The sequence below is a fragment of the Trichechus manatus genome, unplaced genomic scaffold, assembly GCF_000243295.1.
Source record: "Trichechus manatus latirostris isolate Lorelei unplaced genomic scaffold, TriManLat1.0 scaffold00017, whole genome shotgun sequence".
Classification (NCBI taxonomy): Eukaryota; Metazoa; Chordata; class Mammalia; order Sirenia; family Trichechidae; genus Trichechus; species Trichechus manatus.
The window spans coordinates 26502764-26523614 of NW_004443953.1; the positions used below are offsets into that span (position 1 = coordinate 26502764).

Consider the following 20851-nt stretch of genomic DNA (forward strand, 5'->3'; position numbering starts at 1 on the left):
GCCAGGAGCAGAGCGCATCCTTTGGACCTGAGGTTCCTGTGCTGAGATGCTCCTAGACCAAGGGAAGATTGATGACATGGACCTTCCTCCAGAGCTGACAGAGAAAACCTTCCCCTGGAGCTGATGCCCTGAATTTGGACTTGAAGCCTTCCCTTGGAGCTCATGCCCTGAATTTGGACTTGTAGCCTACTGGACTGTGAGAGAATAAATTTCTCTTTGTTAAAGCCATCCACTTGCGGTATTCCTGTTAGAGTAACACTAGATGACTAAGACATAAGATTTCAAGATTTAAAGTCCATTTAACTGACAATACAGTACCCTGAAACTTGCTGACCAGTGGCTGAATAAATCAGGAGGCATGTTGGCAATAACAAGAGTTGAGTAAATAAAAATATCTACAGCAATAGATTCATGAATAATAACCTAGAAGTCTACAGTAAAAATAAAGCAGTACATAACAACTGGACCCGGTGAATACAATCTTTACACTTTGGCATTACCTTTATGGAAGAAGGATAATTCTACTCTTTTTCCAATTTTGTTTTTAATCACATCTTAGCTAATGAGACTTTCATCGTGTTTCATATTCTCAAATGAGGTTGCTGCACAATATCATCTATAACCATGTCACTCAGTTCTTTTCCTAGAAACTTGTACATTTTTAACATAGAACTTCTGAGATCCTGAAAGAAATAGTAGACATGAAGTCAGAAATAAAAAGAAGTGTAAGCATTTCACATTAGTTGTGTGAACTTGAGCTAATGTTTAATATCACTGTCGGTTTTAGTGTGTTTAAAATGGGGAAATGTCATCTACCCACACAGCATACTTGTATGGATTCAAAAAGATGATGGCAACAAAAAGAGAAACCTAAAGAGAGCACAAAAGATGGTAGCTATTATCATGATTACTGATATTAAGGGCTGGGAAATCCTGAATGTATGCGGTATCAGCTTCAAATTTCTAATAACAAATATAAAAAAGATCCTGAGACTTAATAATTGATGTTGAATACCACTAGACAGAAACTGAAGAGTGTCATATGGGTATGAAGAGAGATGATAATGATGTGGAGATTCTTTCAAATACCAGCAAATACTACTTGCTTTCTGACCAGTAATTAATATGCTATTTTTTGAAGTGACTCTATGCATGAGTACTGTCTTAGTTATCTAGTGCTGCTATAAAAGAAATACAAGTAGATAGTTTTAACAAACAGAAATTTATTTTCTCATAGTTTACTAGTCTAGAATTTTGAATTCAGGGTACCAACTCTAGGGGAAGGCAATTTCTCTCTATCCTGTCTAGGAGAAGTTTCTTGTCTCTTTTCAGTTTCTATTCCCAGGTTCCTTGGTGTTCATGTGCCGTGTATCTTCCTCTCTGTTGGTGTTTGCTTGCTTTCTTACTTAATCTGCTTGTTATATATCTCAGAGGTGACTGGCTTAAGGCACACCCTACAATGATATGTATCATTAACATAACAAAGACAACTCTATTTCCAAATGGGATTACATGCACAAGTATAAGGATTAGGATTTACAGCTTTCAGTATGGATTACACTTCAACATAAAAGAAAACAAAAATCCTCACAAATGGACCAATAAGAAACATCATGACAAATGGAGAAAAGAATGAAGTTGTCAAGGATTTCATTTTACTTGGATCCACAATCAACGCCCATGGAAGCAGCAGTCAAGAAATCAAACGATATATTGCAGTGGGCAAATCTGCTGCAAAAGACCTCTGTAAAGTGTTGAAAACGAAGACGTCACTTTAAGGACTAAGGTGCGCCTGACCCAAGCCATGGTGTTTTCAATCACCACACATGCAAGCGAAAGCTGGACAATGAATAAGGACTACCGAAGAAGAATTGATGCCTTTGTATTATGATGTTGGCAAAGAATATTGAATATACCCTGGACTGCCAGAAGAACCAACAAGTCTGTCTTGGAAGAAGTACAGCCAGAAGGCTCCTTAGAAGCAAGGATGGCGACATTTCGTCTCATATACTTTGGACATGTTATTAGGAGGGACCAGTCGCTGGAGAAGGACATAATGCTTGGTAAAGTAGAGGGTCTGAGAAAAGGAGGAAAACCCTCAATGAGGTGGATTGACAAGGTGGCTGCAACAATGGGCTCAAGCACAGCAACAATTGTTAGGATGCTGCAGGTCCGGTTACTGTTTCATTCTGTTGTACATACGGTCACTATGCATTGGAACTGATGTGACGGCACCTAACAACAACATTTTGGGGGGGACACAATTCAATCCATAAAATTCCACCCTTTGGCCCCCAAAATTCATGTACTTCCCACATGCAAAATCACCCTATCACATCATCCCAAAAGTCTTAAATCCACTTCAAATACAAAATCTCATCTTCTGAATCATCTATATCAAATATGGGTGAGACTTTAGGCATATTCCATCCCGGGGCAAAATTCTTGTTCATCTGTGAATCTGTGAAATCCGGAATAAAAGAAAATTATCTGCTTCCAAAGTACAATGGTGAAACAGGCACAAAGTAGACATTTCCATTATAAATGGGAGAAATTGGAGGGAAAGAAAAGATAACGGGCACCAAAAAAGTCCAAACACAGCAGAAAAAATTACATTAGCCCCCAAGGCTTGAAAAAAATCCTTTATTCTTGGAGACCATCTGGGCAAAGGCCCTGCCCTCCAGACTCTAGACTCTGGGCATTGGTCATGCTCCCTGGATATTGAGTGGAAGACCCTTGGCCCTGGGCTTCAGCCCTGCCTTCCAGGCCCACAGGGATGGCAACTCTGCTCCCTCAGCTTTGGGCAGCCCCATTCTCCTAGTCCATCTGAGTAGCAACCCCACCCCCTAGAGCCTGGAAGTCTTCATTCTCCTGCATTTTAGGCATGGCAGCTCCACCCTCCTCAGCTTTGAGTGGCAGCCCCACTTGAACAGCAGCCCTACACTACAGAACCAAGCTGATGGAGATCTGACTCTTTGAAACCTAAGAGGCTATGGTTACACCTTTTGGAATCTAGGCAGTCATGCTTCCCTTGCTCCTTCCAAAAGTTCTACTGATCTTTACTACTCCAGGGATAGTCTTTTTCTTTTCTTGGAGGACAACAAATGTAACTGCTTTGGTCAGCTTCCTGCCTGTAGAATTCCAAGAGGCAGACAATTTTCCTTCCTTTTGTCCTATCTCTGTTCTTTTAAGTTTAAGCTGATGAGTTTTCTCTTGTGGTAATTGATTAGATCCACCAGTCACAGGCTTAACCTCTTCAACAAAAGATTGTGTAGCCCCGTTCTTGGTGAAAGTTTTAGGACATGTACCCTTATATTGTACAACAAAATTTTTCAGATCATTAGGTTCTGTTTCCTTTTTTGCACAGTTTATTTTTAAGCTCCTCTCTTTCCTCTTGCATTTACTATAAATGACAATGAGAAACAATACTGCCTCTTTAAGATCATGATTAGAAATCTCCTCAGCCAAATATCCAAGTTCTTCACAAATTCTGCCTTCCACCAAACATTTCAGCATAACTCAGACAAGTTCTTTGCCACTGCATAAGAAGCATCACCCTTCCTTCATTGTCCAATTGCATATTCATCATTTCCTTTTAAAGCCTCACCAGAAGCATATTTAATCCATATGTCTATCAACATTCTGTTAAAGGTACCATATGTATTCTCTAAGATGATAGAGACTTTCTCTATGGCTTTCCTCACTTCCTTCTGAGCCCTGACCAGAATTCCCTGAGATATTTGTAATTCTACTGAGAGTTTCTTCAAGACAATCTTGGCTTTTACAATTAGGAACCTTAAAATTCTTCCAGCCTCCACTCATCACTCAATTCCAAAACCACTTCCACATTTTAGGAATTTGTTAGAGCAGCACCCAATCCCTAGTACCAAATTCAGTCTTATTTATCTAGTGCTGCTGTAACAGAAATGCCAGATGTGGGTGGCTATAACAAACAGAAATTTATTTTTTCTCAGTTTAGGAGACTAGAAGTTCAAATTTAGGGCACCTGCTCTGGGGGAAGGCAATCTCTCTCTGTCCGCTCTGGGGGAATTTCCTCGTCTCTTTTTAGCTTCTAGTCTTACATTTCTTGGTGATCATGTGGCGTGCATCTTTCCCTCCGTTTGTGATTGCTTGCCTGCTTAATCTGCTTGTTTTATGTCTCAGAGGTGATTGGCTTAAGACACACACTACACTGATATGATCTCATTAACATAACAAATAAAATTCTATTACAAATGGGATTACAACCACAAGTATACCAAAACAAAAAAACAAACCTGTTGCAATCGGGTTGATTCTGCCTCACAGCAACCCTATAGGACAGAGTAGAACTGCCCCGTAGGGTTTCCAAGGAGCAGCTGGTGGATTTGAACTGCTGACTTTTTGATTAACAGCTGAGCTTGTAACTACTGCACCACCAGGACTCCTTCCACAAGTATAGGATTGAAAATTACAGGACATATTTTAGGAAGACATAACTCAATTCATAACAAGTACTCACAGGAATCATACCTTAATGCAATATTCCTCCTCACTCAAATTTAAAATGAAGGGTAATAAGAAGCTATAGGAAATTAGGATAATGGTGAATTGGTTTCATGTTCTAGCTCTGAAATTAATTCATTGTACCTGGAGACAATTTACTTTTGATCTCTAGGCCTGGTGCCCCTCAGTCTTTCTACAAAAGATTTCATACCACCACCTCACAAAGTTGTACAACAATTTCTCTGGTTTTCTTCAACTAAGTGATAAAGACTTGAGTAGGTTCCAGATATAATGCTATGAAATTTATGGATATGAATGTGCTTGACCTTCACTAGTGTAGAAGATTGTGGTTATTTCTAATTTTACAAACAAGATTGCTGAGATCAACATTCAAATAAGTAGTAACTGGTAGATTCAAATTCAGACCAACGTCACTCTCATCCAAAAACCTGAATTTCAGAGCCTTTCCTATCAATTGTCACAGCTTCCCAGCCCCTTTGGATATGATATTGATTTGTCGAATAATATTGACTCTGTTCCTATGTGAAATTGACTGTCCTTGCCTGGGCTGTGTTAAAATTAGACTGAGACAGAAAGATGGTATCATGAGCAGGTCAATGATCCAAAACTCCAAACATAATCAAGAAGAAAAGCAACTAGAAATTTGTAAACTCAACTCTGTAAGAATTCTGAAAAGCAAGCAGAGGGCTGCAGCAACTAACCATATACTAAAAGAAGAAAAAGGCAACTTGTAAATACTAGGAAAAAATTTTTTTCTCTCTATTGTTTCTGGTCTTCCCCATCCCAGCCTGGCAGCAGCCATGGCAATATCTGCAAAAAAGACATACTAACAGTCAACTTTCTCAGCAAGGAGGCCTGATCTCTGCCTCTGGAATGAGCAGTGCAGGCTTTGCTGGCAGACTTTTTAGTGTGTCTGTTCTGATATGTCTTGGTGATGCCTTAAGGACTGAAGCCTTGGTCTGGCTTAACTCAGAGCTTACACAGGGCAGGGGAAGGAGCAGTGAGCAGCAACTGAAGGTTGTGACTGTCCTTAATTGTCTAGGATTAAATGGTACAACTGAAGCAGACAATTAACTTCTAAGAACTGAAAGAGAACCCAGAGTTAGAGTTTCTTGTAGAAATTAGTGCTTTTGAAAGCACTGAGTATACGAAAGAATTGAGAATGCCACACACATGCTCAGAGTTATCACAGTGCAATAATATTCTAATATCCTAGTTTGAACAACAACAAAAAATTGCAAAGCATGCAAAGAAACTGGAAATGATGGCTGATTCAAAAGAAAAAGACAAAGGGAGCCAAATCATCTCTATGAAATGCTGGATCATGGACAGAACACTGTTTGTAATAGATTGAATTGTGTCCCCCCAAAATATTTGCCCACTTGGCTAGGTCATGATTCCCAGTATTGTATGATTATCCACCATTTTGTAATCTGATATGATTTCCCTATGTGTTGTAAATCCTATCACTATGATGTAATGAGATGGATTAGTGGCAGTTATATTGATGAAATCTACAAGATTAGATAGTGTCTTAAGTCAATCTCTTTTGAGATACAAAATAGAGAAGTGAACAGAAAGACAAGCGGACATCATACCACCAAGAAAGCAGCACCAGGAGCAGAGCGTGTCCTTTGGACCTGAGGCTCCTGCGCTGAGATGCTCCCAGACCAAGGGAAGACTGATGACAAGCACCTTCCTCCAGAACTGAGAGAGAGAAAGCCTTCCCCTGGAGCCGGTGCCCTGAATTTGGACTTCTAGCCTACTGGACTGTGAGAGAGCAAACTTCTCTTTGTTAGTGCCATCCACTTGTTATAGCAGCACTAGATGACTAAGACAAAATTTGGTACCAGGAGTGGGTTGCTGCTCTAACAGATACCTAAAATGTGGAAATGGTTTTGAAACTGTGAATGGATAGAAGATTCAGAAGGAAGTGAGGAGAACTGTTAACATCAGAGATGGTGCGGACAGTAAGAAGTAGCAGCAGAGGACCAGCAGCAGCAGAACCAGTGCAAGACAGCACTAGAGCCAACCCATGGAGCGAGAGAGCTGAGTGCCTTGGCGCAGGAGGCTTCCTGGCAGAATGGGGTTCATCTGGGCATTTAGGGTGGAGCTAGGCTTGCCAACTCATGGAGCAAGAGAGCTGAGTGCCTTCCAGCTGAAGTTTACTGGCTGAGTGGGATACCTCCAGGCACTTATCGGTTGAGCTGCAGAGCTTTGGAGCACTTGCCCCAGCAGGGCAGATGTGCACATGAGGCCCGAGGAACCAGGAAACAGAAGCTGAAGAGACAAAGAACATAGGAAGCTGAGCACAATCTCGGGTTTCAAAGGGTGGGGCCATGGCCTCTGGTGTTTCTAAGGGTGGAGTAGTCACTCAGATGGACTAGGAGAATGGTGCGCTAAAGCTGAAGGAGCAGAGTTGCTTTCTGGAAGGGCCTGGAAGGCCGAGCTGAACCCAGGGCCGAGGGGCCTCCACTCAGAATCTGAAGGGTGTGGCTAATATCTAGAGTCTGGAGGCAGGGCTACTGTGCAAATGGTCTCAGAGAACAGAGGACTATTTTCAAGCCTTGAGGGCTACAGTAGTTTGTTCTGCTGACTTGCCTGGTGCCTGTTATCCCTTCTTTTCCTCCAGTTTCTCCCATTTGTAATGGAAATATCTACCTTGTGGCTGTTGCTCCATTATACTTTGGAAGCAGATAACTTGTATTCTAGATTTCACAGATGAAGAGGAATTTTTGGATTTTGGACTTGGAGTTGATTTAAGACTTTTGCTATAGTATGATGGAGTGAATATATTTTACATGTGTCAAGGACATGAATTTTGGGGGGCCAAAGTGTAGAATGTCATGAATTGAATTGTGTCCCCCCAAAATATCTGTTAACTTGGCTAGGTCATGATTTTCAGTCTTGTATGATCGTCTACCATTTTGTCACCTGATATGATTTCCCTATGTGTTGTAAATCCTATCACTATGACGAAATGAGATGGATTAGTGGCAGTTATGTTGATGAGATCTACAAGATTAGATAGTGTCTTAAGCCAATCTCTTTTGAGATATAAAAGAGAGGAGCGAGCGGAGGGACAGGGGGATCTCATACCACCAAGAAAACAGTGCCAGGAGCAGAGCGTGCCCTTTGGACCTGAGGTTCCTGTGCTGAGATGCTCCCAGACCAAGGGAAGACTGATGACAAGGGCCTTCCTCCAGAGCTGACAGAGAGAAAAAGCCTTCCCCTGGAGCCGGCACCCTGAATTCGGGCTTCTAGCCTACTGGTCTGTGAGAGAATAAACTTCTCTTTGTTAATGCCATCCGCTTGTGGTATTTCTGCTATAGCAGCACTAGATGACTAAGACAGCTGTTATTATTGTTAGCTGCCCCTAAGTTGGCCCCCAACTCATAGTGACCCCATGTACAACTGAACAAAACACTGCCCAGTCCTTTGCCATCTCTATGATCAATTGGGCATTTGGCTGTTATGATCCATAGAGCCTTAACTGTTTGATTTTTGGAAGTAGATTGCTAGGCCTTTCTTCCTAGTCTGTCTTAGTCTGGAAATTCTTCTAAAACCAGTTCAGCATCACAGCAACATTCAAGTCTCCACTGAAAAATGGGTGGTAGTTATGCATGAGGAGCATTGGCTGCAAATCAGTCCTGGGTATCCTGCAAAGAAGGTGAGAATTCTACCAATGAGCTAGCACTGCTCTAACTGCAGAGATTAGAAAATTTTAAAATGACTGTATTAAACGTGCTCAAAGAACTAAAGGAAAACACAGACAAATGATTAAAGAAAATACATGGACAAAATGAAAATATCAATAAAGTTATAAAACCAAAACAAAACTCTTTGCCATTGAGTTGATTCTAACTCATGTGAAGGAAAAAGAGAGAGAAAGGGACACAAAGAATAATGGAAGAAATAATGGCAGTAAACTTTAAAAATTTAATGAAGGATACAAATCTACAAATCCAAGAAGCTCAGTGAACTCCAAGTAGGATAAACCCAAAGAGATCCACACTTAGACATATTAAAATCAAGCTCTCAAAAACCAAAGATAAAGAGAGAATTCTGAAAACAGCAAAGGAGAAGTGAAATGCCACATACAAGGAATCTTCAATTAGATTAAGTCCTGATTTCTCTTCAAAAACCTTGGACTCCAGAAGGCAGCTGAATGGCATATTTAAAGTGTTGAAAGAAAAGAACTGTCAACTAAAAATTCTATGCCTGGCAAAAATTTCTGTCACGAATGAGGGAAAAATTAAGACATTCCCAGATAAACAAAATCTGAGAGATTTTCTGATGACTAGAACTTCACTATAAGAAATTTTAAGGGAATTCTTCAGATAGAACTGAAAGGACACTAGAAAATAACTCGAAGATACACATAGACCATAAAGATCTAGTATTTTTGGTTTCTATCTCTAGAAGTTATGTTCAAAAAGACAAATGCATAAAATATAAGTATAAATTTATGTTACTGAGGACATAATGATAACAACATAAAGTGGGGAGGAATAGTATAGAAATAGAGTCTTTAATGTTAGTGAAATAAGTTGGAATCAATTTAAACTAGGTTGCTATAAATTTAAGATGTTAAGAAAATAGCTTATCTATCTACCTGTCTATATAAGCTATTTTCTTTGTGGTTACCGTGAGGATTACATTTTGATTACCTTCTCCTTTCCATTTATATATACATGCAAATATGTGAAAATTCAGCAACAAATGATTAAACAACCAATGAATCAAAGAAGTAAATATATATACACATATAGTTACATATTACTTCATATAGTTACATATATCTATATGAAGGAGAAGGCAATCAAAATGGTTCACTACAAAAAAATTAACTGAACACAAATAATGGCAGTATTGGAGGAAATGAGGGACAAACAAAGTATATGACATACAAAAAACAAATAGAAAAGTGGCAGAAATAAGTCCTTATTTATCATTAATTGCCTTAAATGTAAATAGATTAAATTCTCCAAGGAAAAGACAGAGACTGGCAGAATGGATTAAAAAACAAATTTTCTACCTATATCCTCTCTACAAGTGACACATCATAGACTCAAGGACACAGACAAGTTGAAAGTGAAAGGATGGAAAAAAATATTCCAGTCAAACAGCAACCAAAAGAGAGCTGGGTGTCATATTTATATTAGACAAAATAAACTTTAAGTCCAAATCTGATATAAGAGAAGAAGGGCATTATATAATGATAAAATGGTCAATTCATCAAGAAGATGTAACAATTATAATATATATGCACCTAAGATCAGAGTCCCAAAATGTACAAAGCAAACATTGACAGAATTGGAGAAATAGTTATACACCACTTTCAATAACAAATAGAATATCAAGAAATAATATCAATAAGGAAATAGAGGATTTGAACAACACTATAAACCAACTAGACACAACAGACGGTATTCTAACAATAGCACAATTCACATTCTTCTCCAGTGCACATAGATCATTCTCTAAGATAAACTGTATGTTAGGTCACAAAGCTAGTCTCTATAAGTTTAAGAAGATTGAATCAGTATTTGTCTGTCATTTTGTTGTACTATAGTGGCTTGTGAGTTGTTATGATGTTGGAAGCTATGCCACTGGTATTTTAAGTACCATCAGGTTAACCATGGTCTCGGTTTCAGTGGAGTTTCCAGATGAATAAAGACTAGGAAGAAGGATCTCACAGTCTACTTCTAAAAAAATTGGTCAGTGAAAACATGAATAGCAATGGAACATTGTCTGATATAGTGCCAGAAGATCAGACCCTCAGGTTGGAAGGCACTCAAAATAAGAATGGGGAAGAGATGCCTCGACAAAATAGGGTTAACCTTAATGACTTGGATAGAGTAAATGTTTCAGGACCTTCATCTACTGATGTGGAATGACTCAAAATGAGAAAAAACAGCTGCGAACATCCATTTATATCGGAATATGGAATGTACTAAGTATGAATCTAGGAAAATTGGAAGTCATCAAAAATGAAATGGAATGCTTGAAGATAGCTATCTCAGGCATTGGTGAGTTGAAATGGATTGATATTGGCCATATTGAATCAGGCAATCATATGGTCTACCATGCCTAGAATGACAAATTGAACAGGAATGGTGTCACATTCATTGTCAAAAAGAACATTTCAAGATCTATCCTGAAGTATTCCCATTTATTCATTCTTTTACCTTCAGCTATTACTTCTCCTTCTTTTCATTTGTTATTTATTTGTACCCAAACTTTTCCACCTTGGGAAGGAACATCAGGTTCAGCTTCTGTGCTAGCCCATATTTCTGGTAGCAAGATCAGTCTAGCAAGTGCTTCCCACTCAGTCCATTCTTATTTATGTTGTTTAGGGTTACATAGGTACAATACTAGTAGGCTATCTCAATCAATGGGCAATACAGCAGTACTCACTGCCAACCCAAATTTTGCCAGGTAGGGGGAAGGTAAAATCCATCCCATTAGGCCCTTGGGAATTCTGGCATACATGTTGAGGGGTATAGTTACAGTCTCTTGCAAAAGAATCACCCCCGCTTCTGGCACCCACAGCTGCATCCCTGGTCCTGGAATCACAGCATCCAGCAGGAAAACAGCAATTTTAGGTGATGTGGGGAAGAACTGTACAGTGGCGCCAGCATCCTCCCACACATCTCTTCCCCAGACCCCCCCAGAGAAATGTAGGAATCTGTCCAGTGGTGATCCTCCCTTTGTCCCCCTCATGTTGAGTGTGAGCACACACTCATGAAGGTGTGTGAGCCAGCCCTTCATGCCTTTGTCTTCCCCCATTTTAGATAACAAATGTCTTAATTGCCCATTCCAATTCTCTATCAAACCATTACTTTGGGGTGGTATGCAACATGGTATGTCCATTTAATATGATGTTTCTTGGCCCATTGCTGCACCCTGTGGTCTGTAACGTGTGCCCTTGGTCTGAAGAAATGTAACTCAGTGGCCCAAATTGGTACAGTATCTTTTGTTCCAATCCCTTAATGGTATTGTTGGCATTTGCATCTGCCATGGGATATGCGAAGTCCAGTCCAGAGTAAGTATCTATCCCTGTGAGGACCCATTTGTAGCCACCTGGTGCCACTAGCGTCATTGGTCCAATATAATCAACTTGCCAGCTATGTGCAGGGTCTTCCCCCTGGGGAATCTGCCCCATAGCCATCTGCAACCTCTGTCTTCCTTGCTGGAGACAGACATGTCCTTATTAGTATTTTTGTGCCTCAGAGGGTGCAAGGGGAATGTGTCTAATTCAACTCATCTCTGCACTCCTACAGCACCCCCATGTCCACTCATTTCATTGACCCAGCTGGCCACATCAAGTGAGTGTACCAACAGGTCCATTTGCTGATTCCAATTGCCTTCCTATCCAGGAAGGGGTTTTTTTCTGATGAGCATCAATATGCCCTACTCTGATGTTCCCTCTAAGTTCCTAGAGCGCTTTCCATAGGTTCATATCCCACACAGGTGTCCCCTTAATAGTTCAATTCTCCATCGCCCATTTGCCTGACCATATAGCCAGGCCATTGGCCACTGCCCATGAATCGGTAAAAATCCAAACATAGGGGCTCTCACCATTGTGCAATCTTTCCATCATGGCTAGAAAGACAGCATGCAGTTCAGCCCACTGAGCTGACCTCTTCTTACCTTCAGAGTCTTTCTATCTGCTGGTCTTAACACAGCAGCTTTCTACATCACATGTTGTTCATGTACCCTGAGCGCTTAACCACTGCACCACCAGGGCTCCTTTTATAGTATAATAGAAAAGAACAAGCCATGTTCTTCCCTTGCTAAACATGCCTCTTTTGTTCCAGCTGGACACAGTACAAGCCACAAACTACTAAAGCAGCTATATAACTCCAAGTCATAAAATCCCCAACTTTATTCTCTGATGCAGGTATGTTCTGCTGTTGTGGCACTAGTGTAAATAGTTGGCTTAATTTTGCATTAGGAGATGATGGTAGCCCTCTGAAGTGTTATTTGGTGGGTAATACTTCCACAGTCACTATGTTCCAACAAGGAGTATGTTTACCTTATATACAGAGCATCATTGATGAATGGACAAAGTTCGCATCTAGGTTTTGATTTGTTATGAGCCTGGACCCAAGAAGAACCTTAACCATACTGTCTCCAACTGGACTTACTTTCTCAAACCTTACCATTTTCTAAGCTGCTCAATAAAGTCCTCACACTGAGCTCTTACAATATTGCACATGGTGCCTCTGTTGGGGCATGTCCCCTGCCACCGTATACATTTATAAACATTAAAATTAAAACTCATTTTTAAATGATGACCAAACATATTAGAGGAGTACTATTACTATTCTCCTCTTCCATAAATCAGGTGAACCCAAATAAGGCATTGCATACACACAGGACTAAAGTAAAAGTAAATATTTTCAAATTAGTTCTATAAATAAACAAATAAATAAAAATTTATGGAGAAAGCATAATGAAAAAAGCTCTGGCTAAGGAGAAAAGAAATCTGGGTTTAAAGCCCATTCCACTCATTTATTTGCTGTACGACCATGGACAAGTTATTTTTGTGTTCTGAAACTCTATTTATGATTTTCCCTCATTAAAGTTATTTTTAAAATTAAAAAAATAATTCATACAGACCTCACAAGATATGGCATGGCTACATGAAGATCTCCATGGACCTATTCCCCAGTAAAACTGGTAAAAATTATTTTTAAAATAAATAAAAACCCCACAGAACTATTTAAAGTCTATGGAAAAGATCCTAAGAGCATATACCAAATGAGGAAACATTTATTCAAGACAATTTACTAAAACTCGTAAGAACAGTGAGTCTGTGGCATTTACATCATGACCTGCTCCTTCTCTCTCCCCTCCCAGCTCAGTGCAATGGAAACCCGACTCCATATGGGTGCAGCCAAGATATACAGCCTCTTCTCCCCCCAGTTCCCAGTCAGAGGGATAGAGTATATTATCAGGAGGGCAAACCTTAACATTTCTCATCCTGCCTCCAGCTACCTGTTGTAAAGGATAAATTCCTGGTAAGAACAGCCGAGAGACAGGGGCTCACTGCTTCCATTCAGCTCCTATATGTGAAACAGAGGCTGTATCGTGGGCGTGACACACTGAGAATACTGGAGCCCTGATTGCCCTTGCCCTAACTCAGAAGGCAGAGATTCCACACCAGGAGAATCAAGCCTAGAAGACCTGAGGATACTGCCTCTCCATCCTTGCAAGCACTCAGCTTCTAAAGCAGGGATGTCACTCAGAGAGAAAAATCAATAGTCCTATTCCCAGCTCCAGAGCTGTGGCTCTGAGATTTGGTCTAGAGGGAGAGACATGCCATAAAACAGAGAGCTCCAAAACTGTTTACAAAGAAACTGACTTCATTTTCAACAGAATGTGAGGAGTTTCAAACCTAAAGACGCTCTTGAAAACAATGGAGGTCTTACTGAAAAGCAATCAAGAGACGACTGGTAGATTCATTAGAGAAATAAGCAAATCATAGGCCAGCTAGTTTATTACCAAAGAGAGCCATCGAGAGAGACAGCAAGGAAGAGCCTTCTTGGGGTCAGAACAAATCTCAAACACTAATTTCAGTAATCATCTCTGCAAAGGAGCTTGAATTTAATTGGGTCAGTATGGAACAATTTGTGCTCCAAGTGACAGGTGAAAACAATAGAGTAATTAGTTCAGCTTAGCAGCTGGGTGTGATCAGGGAAAGAGAAAGTCAACTAGAGGCCTGTCAAAGCCACTGTGGTGCGACGGTGATTGTTTACATGCCCATGGCTGCGCCCTTTGAGGAGCAATATCAAAGGATTCACATTGTCAGGTAATTAGACTTCACTAAAATAATCCACCCAGTTACTAAACAAATAAGCAAATAACAATAACAAACATGGTGGTGGTGGGAGGGCGGAGCTGTATCCAGAGTTGCTACAATACATTATCTAAAATATTCAGTTTCTAACAACAAAAAAAATCACATGAAAACAAGTATGTATATATATATATACACAGAGAGAGATTTAAAGAATTGCCTCACATAACTATAGGGGGCTGGCAAGTCCAAAATATGTAGGTGCCAATATCCATTGGTCAGGTGAAGGGAAGAGTGAACTATGAGGGAATTCTGGAAAAATATCTATTGATAGTCTGGAGACAGAATACGCCCTAGGTAAACTCTCTTTTTGCTCTCAACGCATTCAATGATTAGATGAGGCCCACCTACAGGTAATCAACTTTACTTAAAGCCAACAAATTTAATCAAAGGTAACTACTTCATAACAGCATCTAGACTAGTGTTTGACCAAACAAGTGGGCACCATACTCCAGCCAAGGTGACATAAAAAAATAACTATCACACAGACTATACTTGTACATTGTAAATGTAATTTAAAAAGTAATCAATTGATATAATTATAGTAGGAGATGAAAGAAGGAGAGGAGGTCATGCATGTGAGTGAAATACTCCCTAGCAGTACTGGAAATCAATAGCTAATATTTCAAATTAATAAAGATAAACTTTTCAAGAGATAATGAAAGTATGAACTATATATGAAAGACATGAAAATAACTAGCATAAAATCTAGATGAAGAAACAGTGAAAATGTTTAAGTACGAATTACATGGAGTTGTAGAAATAAGGTTTGGGAAAGGTGATGGAGGAGGCTATTGCTTTTCATTATGTACTTTCAGAGTTATTTGATTTTACCCATGTCTTTATATTACTTTATAACACAAAATATGATTGCATTATGTTTTAAATAGCACTCCACAGTATTAGAGTATTACAGTACTACTAAAGAAACAATTTTTCATGAAAATGTTTAATAAGCTAAGCAAAGATAGTATGATAAATTATTCCTATATTCTACTTTGGCTTTTTTGTTCTTCAGTCCCCTTGGGATCAAATAATATCGTGAGTACAAAGAACTCGTGCGGAGGGTATCTGTTCCAAGTTTTGATGATGAATATTGCACTCAATGAAGGGGGATTTTTTACTCATACTTAGTCTTATAGTTTTGTTATGATGGTCTTCAAAATTAGTCAAGGCTAATATATGCAAAGTCCAGATACTGCCTATAAAATAAAAAGGTCATGTTTTTTAACTCTATATCTCCATCAGCGATAAAAAAAAATGCAGGTCCCATTTATTATGGGACCTAGGATTTGTTTGTTTGTTCATTTTACCAATTTAGGTACAGTTTTCCTATTGTCTCAGTGTTCCATTTAGTTCATACTTAGCTAAAAAGGCAAAAACCAACCCATAAGTCCAAACCACCATCATCCTTTAGACTCCTGCAATAATAGTCTCTGTTCTTTGGCCCATATTTTCTTGTCCTCTTCTAGTCTGTTTTCCATATAACAGCAGGAATTATTTTTTTTTGAAACATAAATATTATCATATCATTTTTCTGCCTAATCCTAATTGCAATTAAAATTAGAATGAAATCTAAACTGATTAACATGACCTACAATGTCCTCAAATTATGGCTCTGCCTCACTATCCACTGCATCTCATATCCTTCCCCAATTTATCTACTCTGTTTTAGTCACATGAGTGTTCTGTACATTCTAAGAACTCACAAAGTACATTGCGACTTTAATCATCTGCACTTGCTGTTCCCAGTGCCTAAAGTGTATAACAGGCTGTATGGGCTTAGTTACTATTTGTAGCTTTATTTTTCCTTTCAATAATACCACCTTGCTATAGAGTAGTATAGAGTAACTGTAGAGTAATACAGAGCATAAAGTTAGGTTTATTACTGGACTATAAAGGATTATGAGGAATTATTTCATTACTTGCAAGTTCTAGGAAGACATCTACCACGTGTCTCTCTGTTTTTCCTACTGTAGTGGCTTGCATGTTGCTGTGATACTGTAAGTTTGTCACCAATATTTCAAATACCACCACAGTTATCATTGGTGGACAGGTATCAGCAGAGTTTCCAGACTAAGACAGACTAGGAAAAAAGACCTAGCAGTCTACTCCTGAAAAAAAAATTGGCCAGTGAAAACCTTATGAATAGCAGGGAAACATTGTCTGATATAGTGCCAGAAGATAAGCCCCTCAGGTTGGAAGGCACTCAAAAGACAACTGAGGAAGAGCTGCCTTCTCAAAGTAAAGTCGACCTTAATGATGTGGATGGAGTCAGGCTTTTGGAACTTTCATTTGCTGATGTGCATGACTCAAAATGAGAAGCAACAGCTGCAAACATCCACTGATAATCAGAACAAGGAATGTATGAAGTAGGAATCTAGGAAAATTGCAAGTTGTCGAAAATGAAATGAAACGCATGAAGATCAATATCCTAGGCATTAGTGAGCTGAAATGGACTGGTATTGGCCATTTTGAATCAGACAATCATATGATCTTTTATGCTGAGAATGACAAACTGAAGAGTAATGGGGTCGTGTTCATCTTCAAAAAAACATCTCAAGCTCTATCCTGAACTACAATACTGTCAGTGATAGGATAATATCCATATACCTACAAGGAAGATCAATTAATCTATTATTCAAATTTACCCACCAACCACTAAGGCCAAAGATGAAGAAACTGAAGATTTTTACCAACTTCTGAGTCTAAAATTGATCAAACCTGCCATCAAGATGCACTGATAATTACTGGTGATTGGAATGCAAAAGTTGGAAACAAAAAAGAAGGATCAGTATTTGGAAAATATGGGCTTGGTGAAAGCAATGACATCAGAGATCACATAATAGAATTTTTCAAGACCAACAACCTATTCGTTGGAAATAACTTTTCTCACCAACATAAATGGCAGCTCTACAAGTGGACATTGCCAAACGGAATACACAGGAATCAAATTGACTACATCTGTGGAAAGAGATGATGGAAAACCTCAATATCATCAGTCAGAACAAGGCCAGTGACCTACTGCAGAACAGACCATCAATTGCTCTTAAGCAAGTTTAAGGTGAAGTTGAAGAAAATTAAAACAAGTTTACAAGAGCCAACGAACGACCTTGAGTATATCCCACCTGAATTTAGAGACCATCTCAAGAATAGATTTGACAAGTTGAACATTAATGACCAAAGACCAGACGAGTTGTGGAATGACACCAAGGACATCATACATGAAGAAAGCAAGAGATCATTAAAAAGACAGGAATGAAAGAAAAGACCAAAATGTATGTCAGAAGAGACTCTGAAACTTGCTCTTGAATGTCGAGTAGCTAAAGTAAAAGGAAGAAATGATGAAGTAAAAGAGCTGAACAGAAGATTTCAAAGGGCAGCCCGAGAAGACAAAGTAAAGTATTCTAATGAAATGTGCAAATACCTGGAGATAAAAAGCCAAAAGGGAGGAACACGCTCAACATTTCTCAAGCTTAAAGAAGTGAAGAAAAAATTCAAGCCTCAAGTTGCAATATTGAAGGATTCTATGGGGAAAATATTAAACAATGCAGGAAGCGTCAAAAGAAGGTTAAAGAAATACTCAGAGTCACTGTACCAAAAAGAATTGATCGACATTCAAACATTTCAGGAGGTAGCATATGATCAAGAACTGATGGTACTGAAGGTAGAGGTCCAAGCTGCACTGAAGGCATTGGATAAAAACAAGACTCCAGGAATTGACAAAATACCAACTGAGACATTTCAGCAAGCAGATACAGCACTGAAAATGCTCACTCATCTATGCTAAGAAATTTGTAAGACAGCTACCTGGCCAAACAACTGGAAGAGATCCGTATTTGTACCCATTTCAAAGAAAGATGATTCAACAGAATGCAAAAATTATCAAACAATATCAGTAATATCACACACAAGTAAAATTTTGCTGAAGATCATTCAAAAATGGCTGCAGCGGTACATTGACAGAGAACTGCCAGAAATTGAAGCCGGATTCAGAAGAGGACTCAGAACAAGGGATCAGATGGATCGTGGTTGAAAGCAAAGAATACCAGAAAGATGTTTACCTGTATTTTATTGACTATACAAAGGCATTCAACGGTGTGGATCCTAAAAATTACGGATAACATTGCAAAGAATGGGGATTCCAGAACACTTAATTGTGCTCGTGAAGAATCTGTACTCAGACCAAGAGACAATCACTCAAACAGAACAAGGGGATACTGCATGGTTTAAAGTTAAGAAAGGTATGTGACAGGGTTGTTTTCTTTCACCATACTTATTTGATCTGTATGCTTAGCAAACAGTCCAAGAAACTGGACTATATGAAGAATAATGCAGCTTCAGGATTGGAGGAAGACTCTTTAACAACCTGTGATATGCAGATGACACAACCTTGCTTGCTGAAAGTGAAGAGGACTTGAAGCACTTACTGATGAAGATCAAAGACTACAGCCTTCAGTATGGATTACACCTCAACATAAAGAAAACAAAAATCCTCACAACTGGACCAATAAGCAACATCATGATAAACGGAGAAAAGATTGAAGTTGTCAAGGATTTCATTTTACTTGGACCCACAATCAAAGTCCACGGAAGAAGCAGTCAAGAAATCAAACGACTCATTGCATGGGACAAATCTGCTGCAAAAGAACTTTTTAATGCATTAAAAAGCAGAAATACCATTTTAAGGACTAAGGTGCTCCTGATCCAAGTCATGGTGTTTTGTTTTGTTTTTTTCCAAGCCACAGTGTTTTTAGTTGCCTCATATGCATGTGAAAGCTGGACAGCGAATAAGGAACACCAAAAAATAATTGATGCCTTTGAATAATCATATTGGTGAAGAATATTGAATATACCATAGACTGCCAGAAGAATGAACAAATGTATCTTGGAAGAAGTACAGCCAACATGCTCATTAGAAGCAAGGATGTTGAGACTTCATCTCATGTACTTTGGACTTGTTATCAGGAGGGACCAGTCCCTGGAGAAGGACATCATGCCTGGTAGAGCAGAGGGTCAGCGAAAAAGAGAAAGATCCTGAACAAGATGGATTTACACAGTGGCTGCAACAATGGATTCAAGCATAACAACAATTATGAGGATGGGTTAGGACCAGGCAGTGTTTGTTTTGTTGTACACAGGGGTCAATATGAGCTGGAACCAACTTGACGGCACTTAACAACAACGACAGGAAGGCATAGATTGCCTCTACTTTGTTTGCCATTTTAACACCATACTTGACTCACAGATGATGTTGGTTACGGATTGAATTGTGTCCCCTCAAAGTATGTGTTGGAATCCTAATCCTTACACCTGTGGATGTAATGTAATGTAGAGTTCCCTAGGTGGTGCAAATCGTTTGAGCTCAACTGCTAACCTAAAGATTGGTGGTTTGAACCCACCTAGCAGCACTGTAGAAGAAAAGGCCCAGTGATATGCTTCCATTAGGATTACAGTCAAGAAAACCCTATGAAGCAGTTCTACTCTGTAACACATGGGGTCACCATGATCCAGAATCGACTAGAAGGCAACTAACAGCAACAATGTAATGTAATCACTTTCCATACTGCAATATGATGTGATGCAGTCCATCAGTTGAGGTCAGATCAGTGTAGGGTGGATCCTAAACCTGATCACTTCTGAATCAAATAAAGAATAGCACAGTCACAGAGGCACATGCACACAAAGAGGAAGACAGAGGCCCTGTGAGGATCACCATGGAACCAAGGAATGTCCAGGGCTACTGAAAAGGAAGGAATCAACATGTCTGAGACCCTGATTTTGATTTTTAGCCTCCAGAACTGTGAGGGAGAAAAAAAATTCTGTTCTTTAAAGCCACAGAATTGTGGTATTTGTGTTACAATAGCACTAGGTAACTAACACAATGTTCAATAAATATTTGTGGAATACGTACTTCTTAGTGTCTTTCTCCCATTTGTTGTCTGCAGCCATGAGGACTGGAGTTTATCTAAACTAAACAAACATAGCCCTTGAGTCTATATACAAATATGGTGTTGTAAGTAGATAATGAATTTTCCATATTTTAATTACCTCTGATCTTCTTGCCCTGCTCACCTTGTCATCAGACTTTAAAGTGAAGGATAAATATTTGACTTAAAGTGACACAGAGAAGACCAGATAAATTTGTTATAGTTTGTTGTTACTGCTACATTCTCTTCTTGAGTAATGTGTACCTGCGCAATACCATAATATGCTTAAGGGAACTTATTAACAAGAAATTGCAAGTGTTTTGGATACTAGTTTATTGATAGAATTTTTATAGATGCATCCCTTTGGAATTTTTAAAAACATTTAAAAAAACAGAAAATAAATATTGGAGAGGCTGTGGGGAGATTGGAACTCTTATGCACTGATGGTGGGAATGTAAAATGGTACAATCATTTTGGAATATGATATGATGCTTCCTTAAAAAGCTAGAAATAGAAATACCATATGATCCAGCAATCCCACTCCTAG

The 20851-nt window shown here is 39.1% G+C and overlaps 1 protein-coding gene across 1 annotated transcript in view; it reads right to left on the reverse strand.

Annotated features, from left to right (window-relative positions):
- Nucleotides 1-20851, reverse strand: part of LOC101354319 (amine sulfotransferase-like) — a 150025-nt gene that overhangs the window by 59888 nt on the left and 69286 nt on the right. Inside the window, 2 exon segments of the mRNA XM_004372507.2 lie at nucleotides 15372-15415; nucleotides 15418-15576. Of these exon segments, the coding sequence (XP_004372564.2) occupies nucleotides 15372-15415; nucleotides 15418-15576 (203 nt within the window).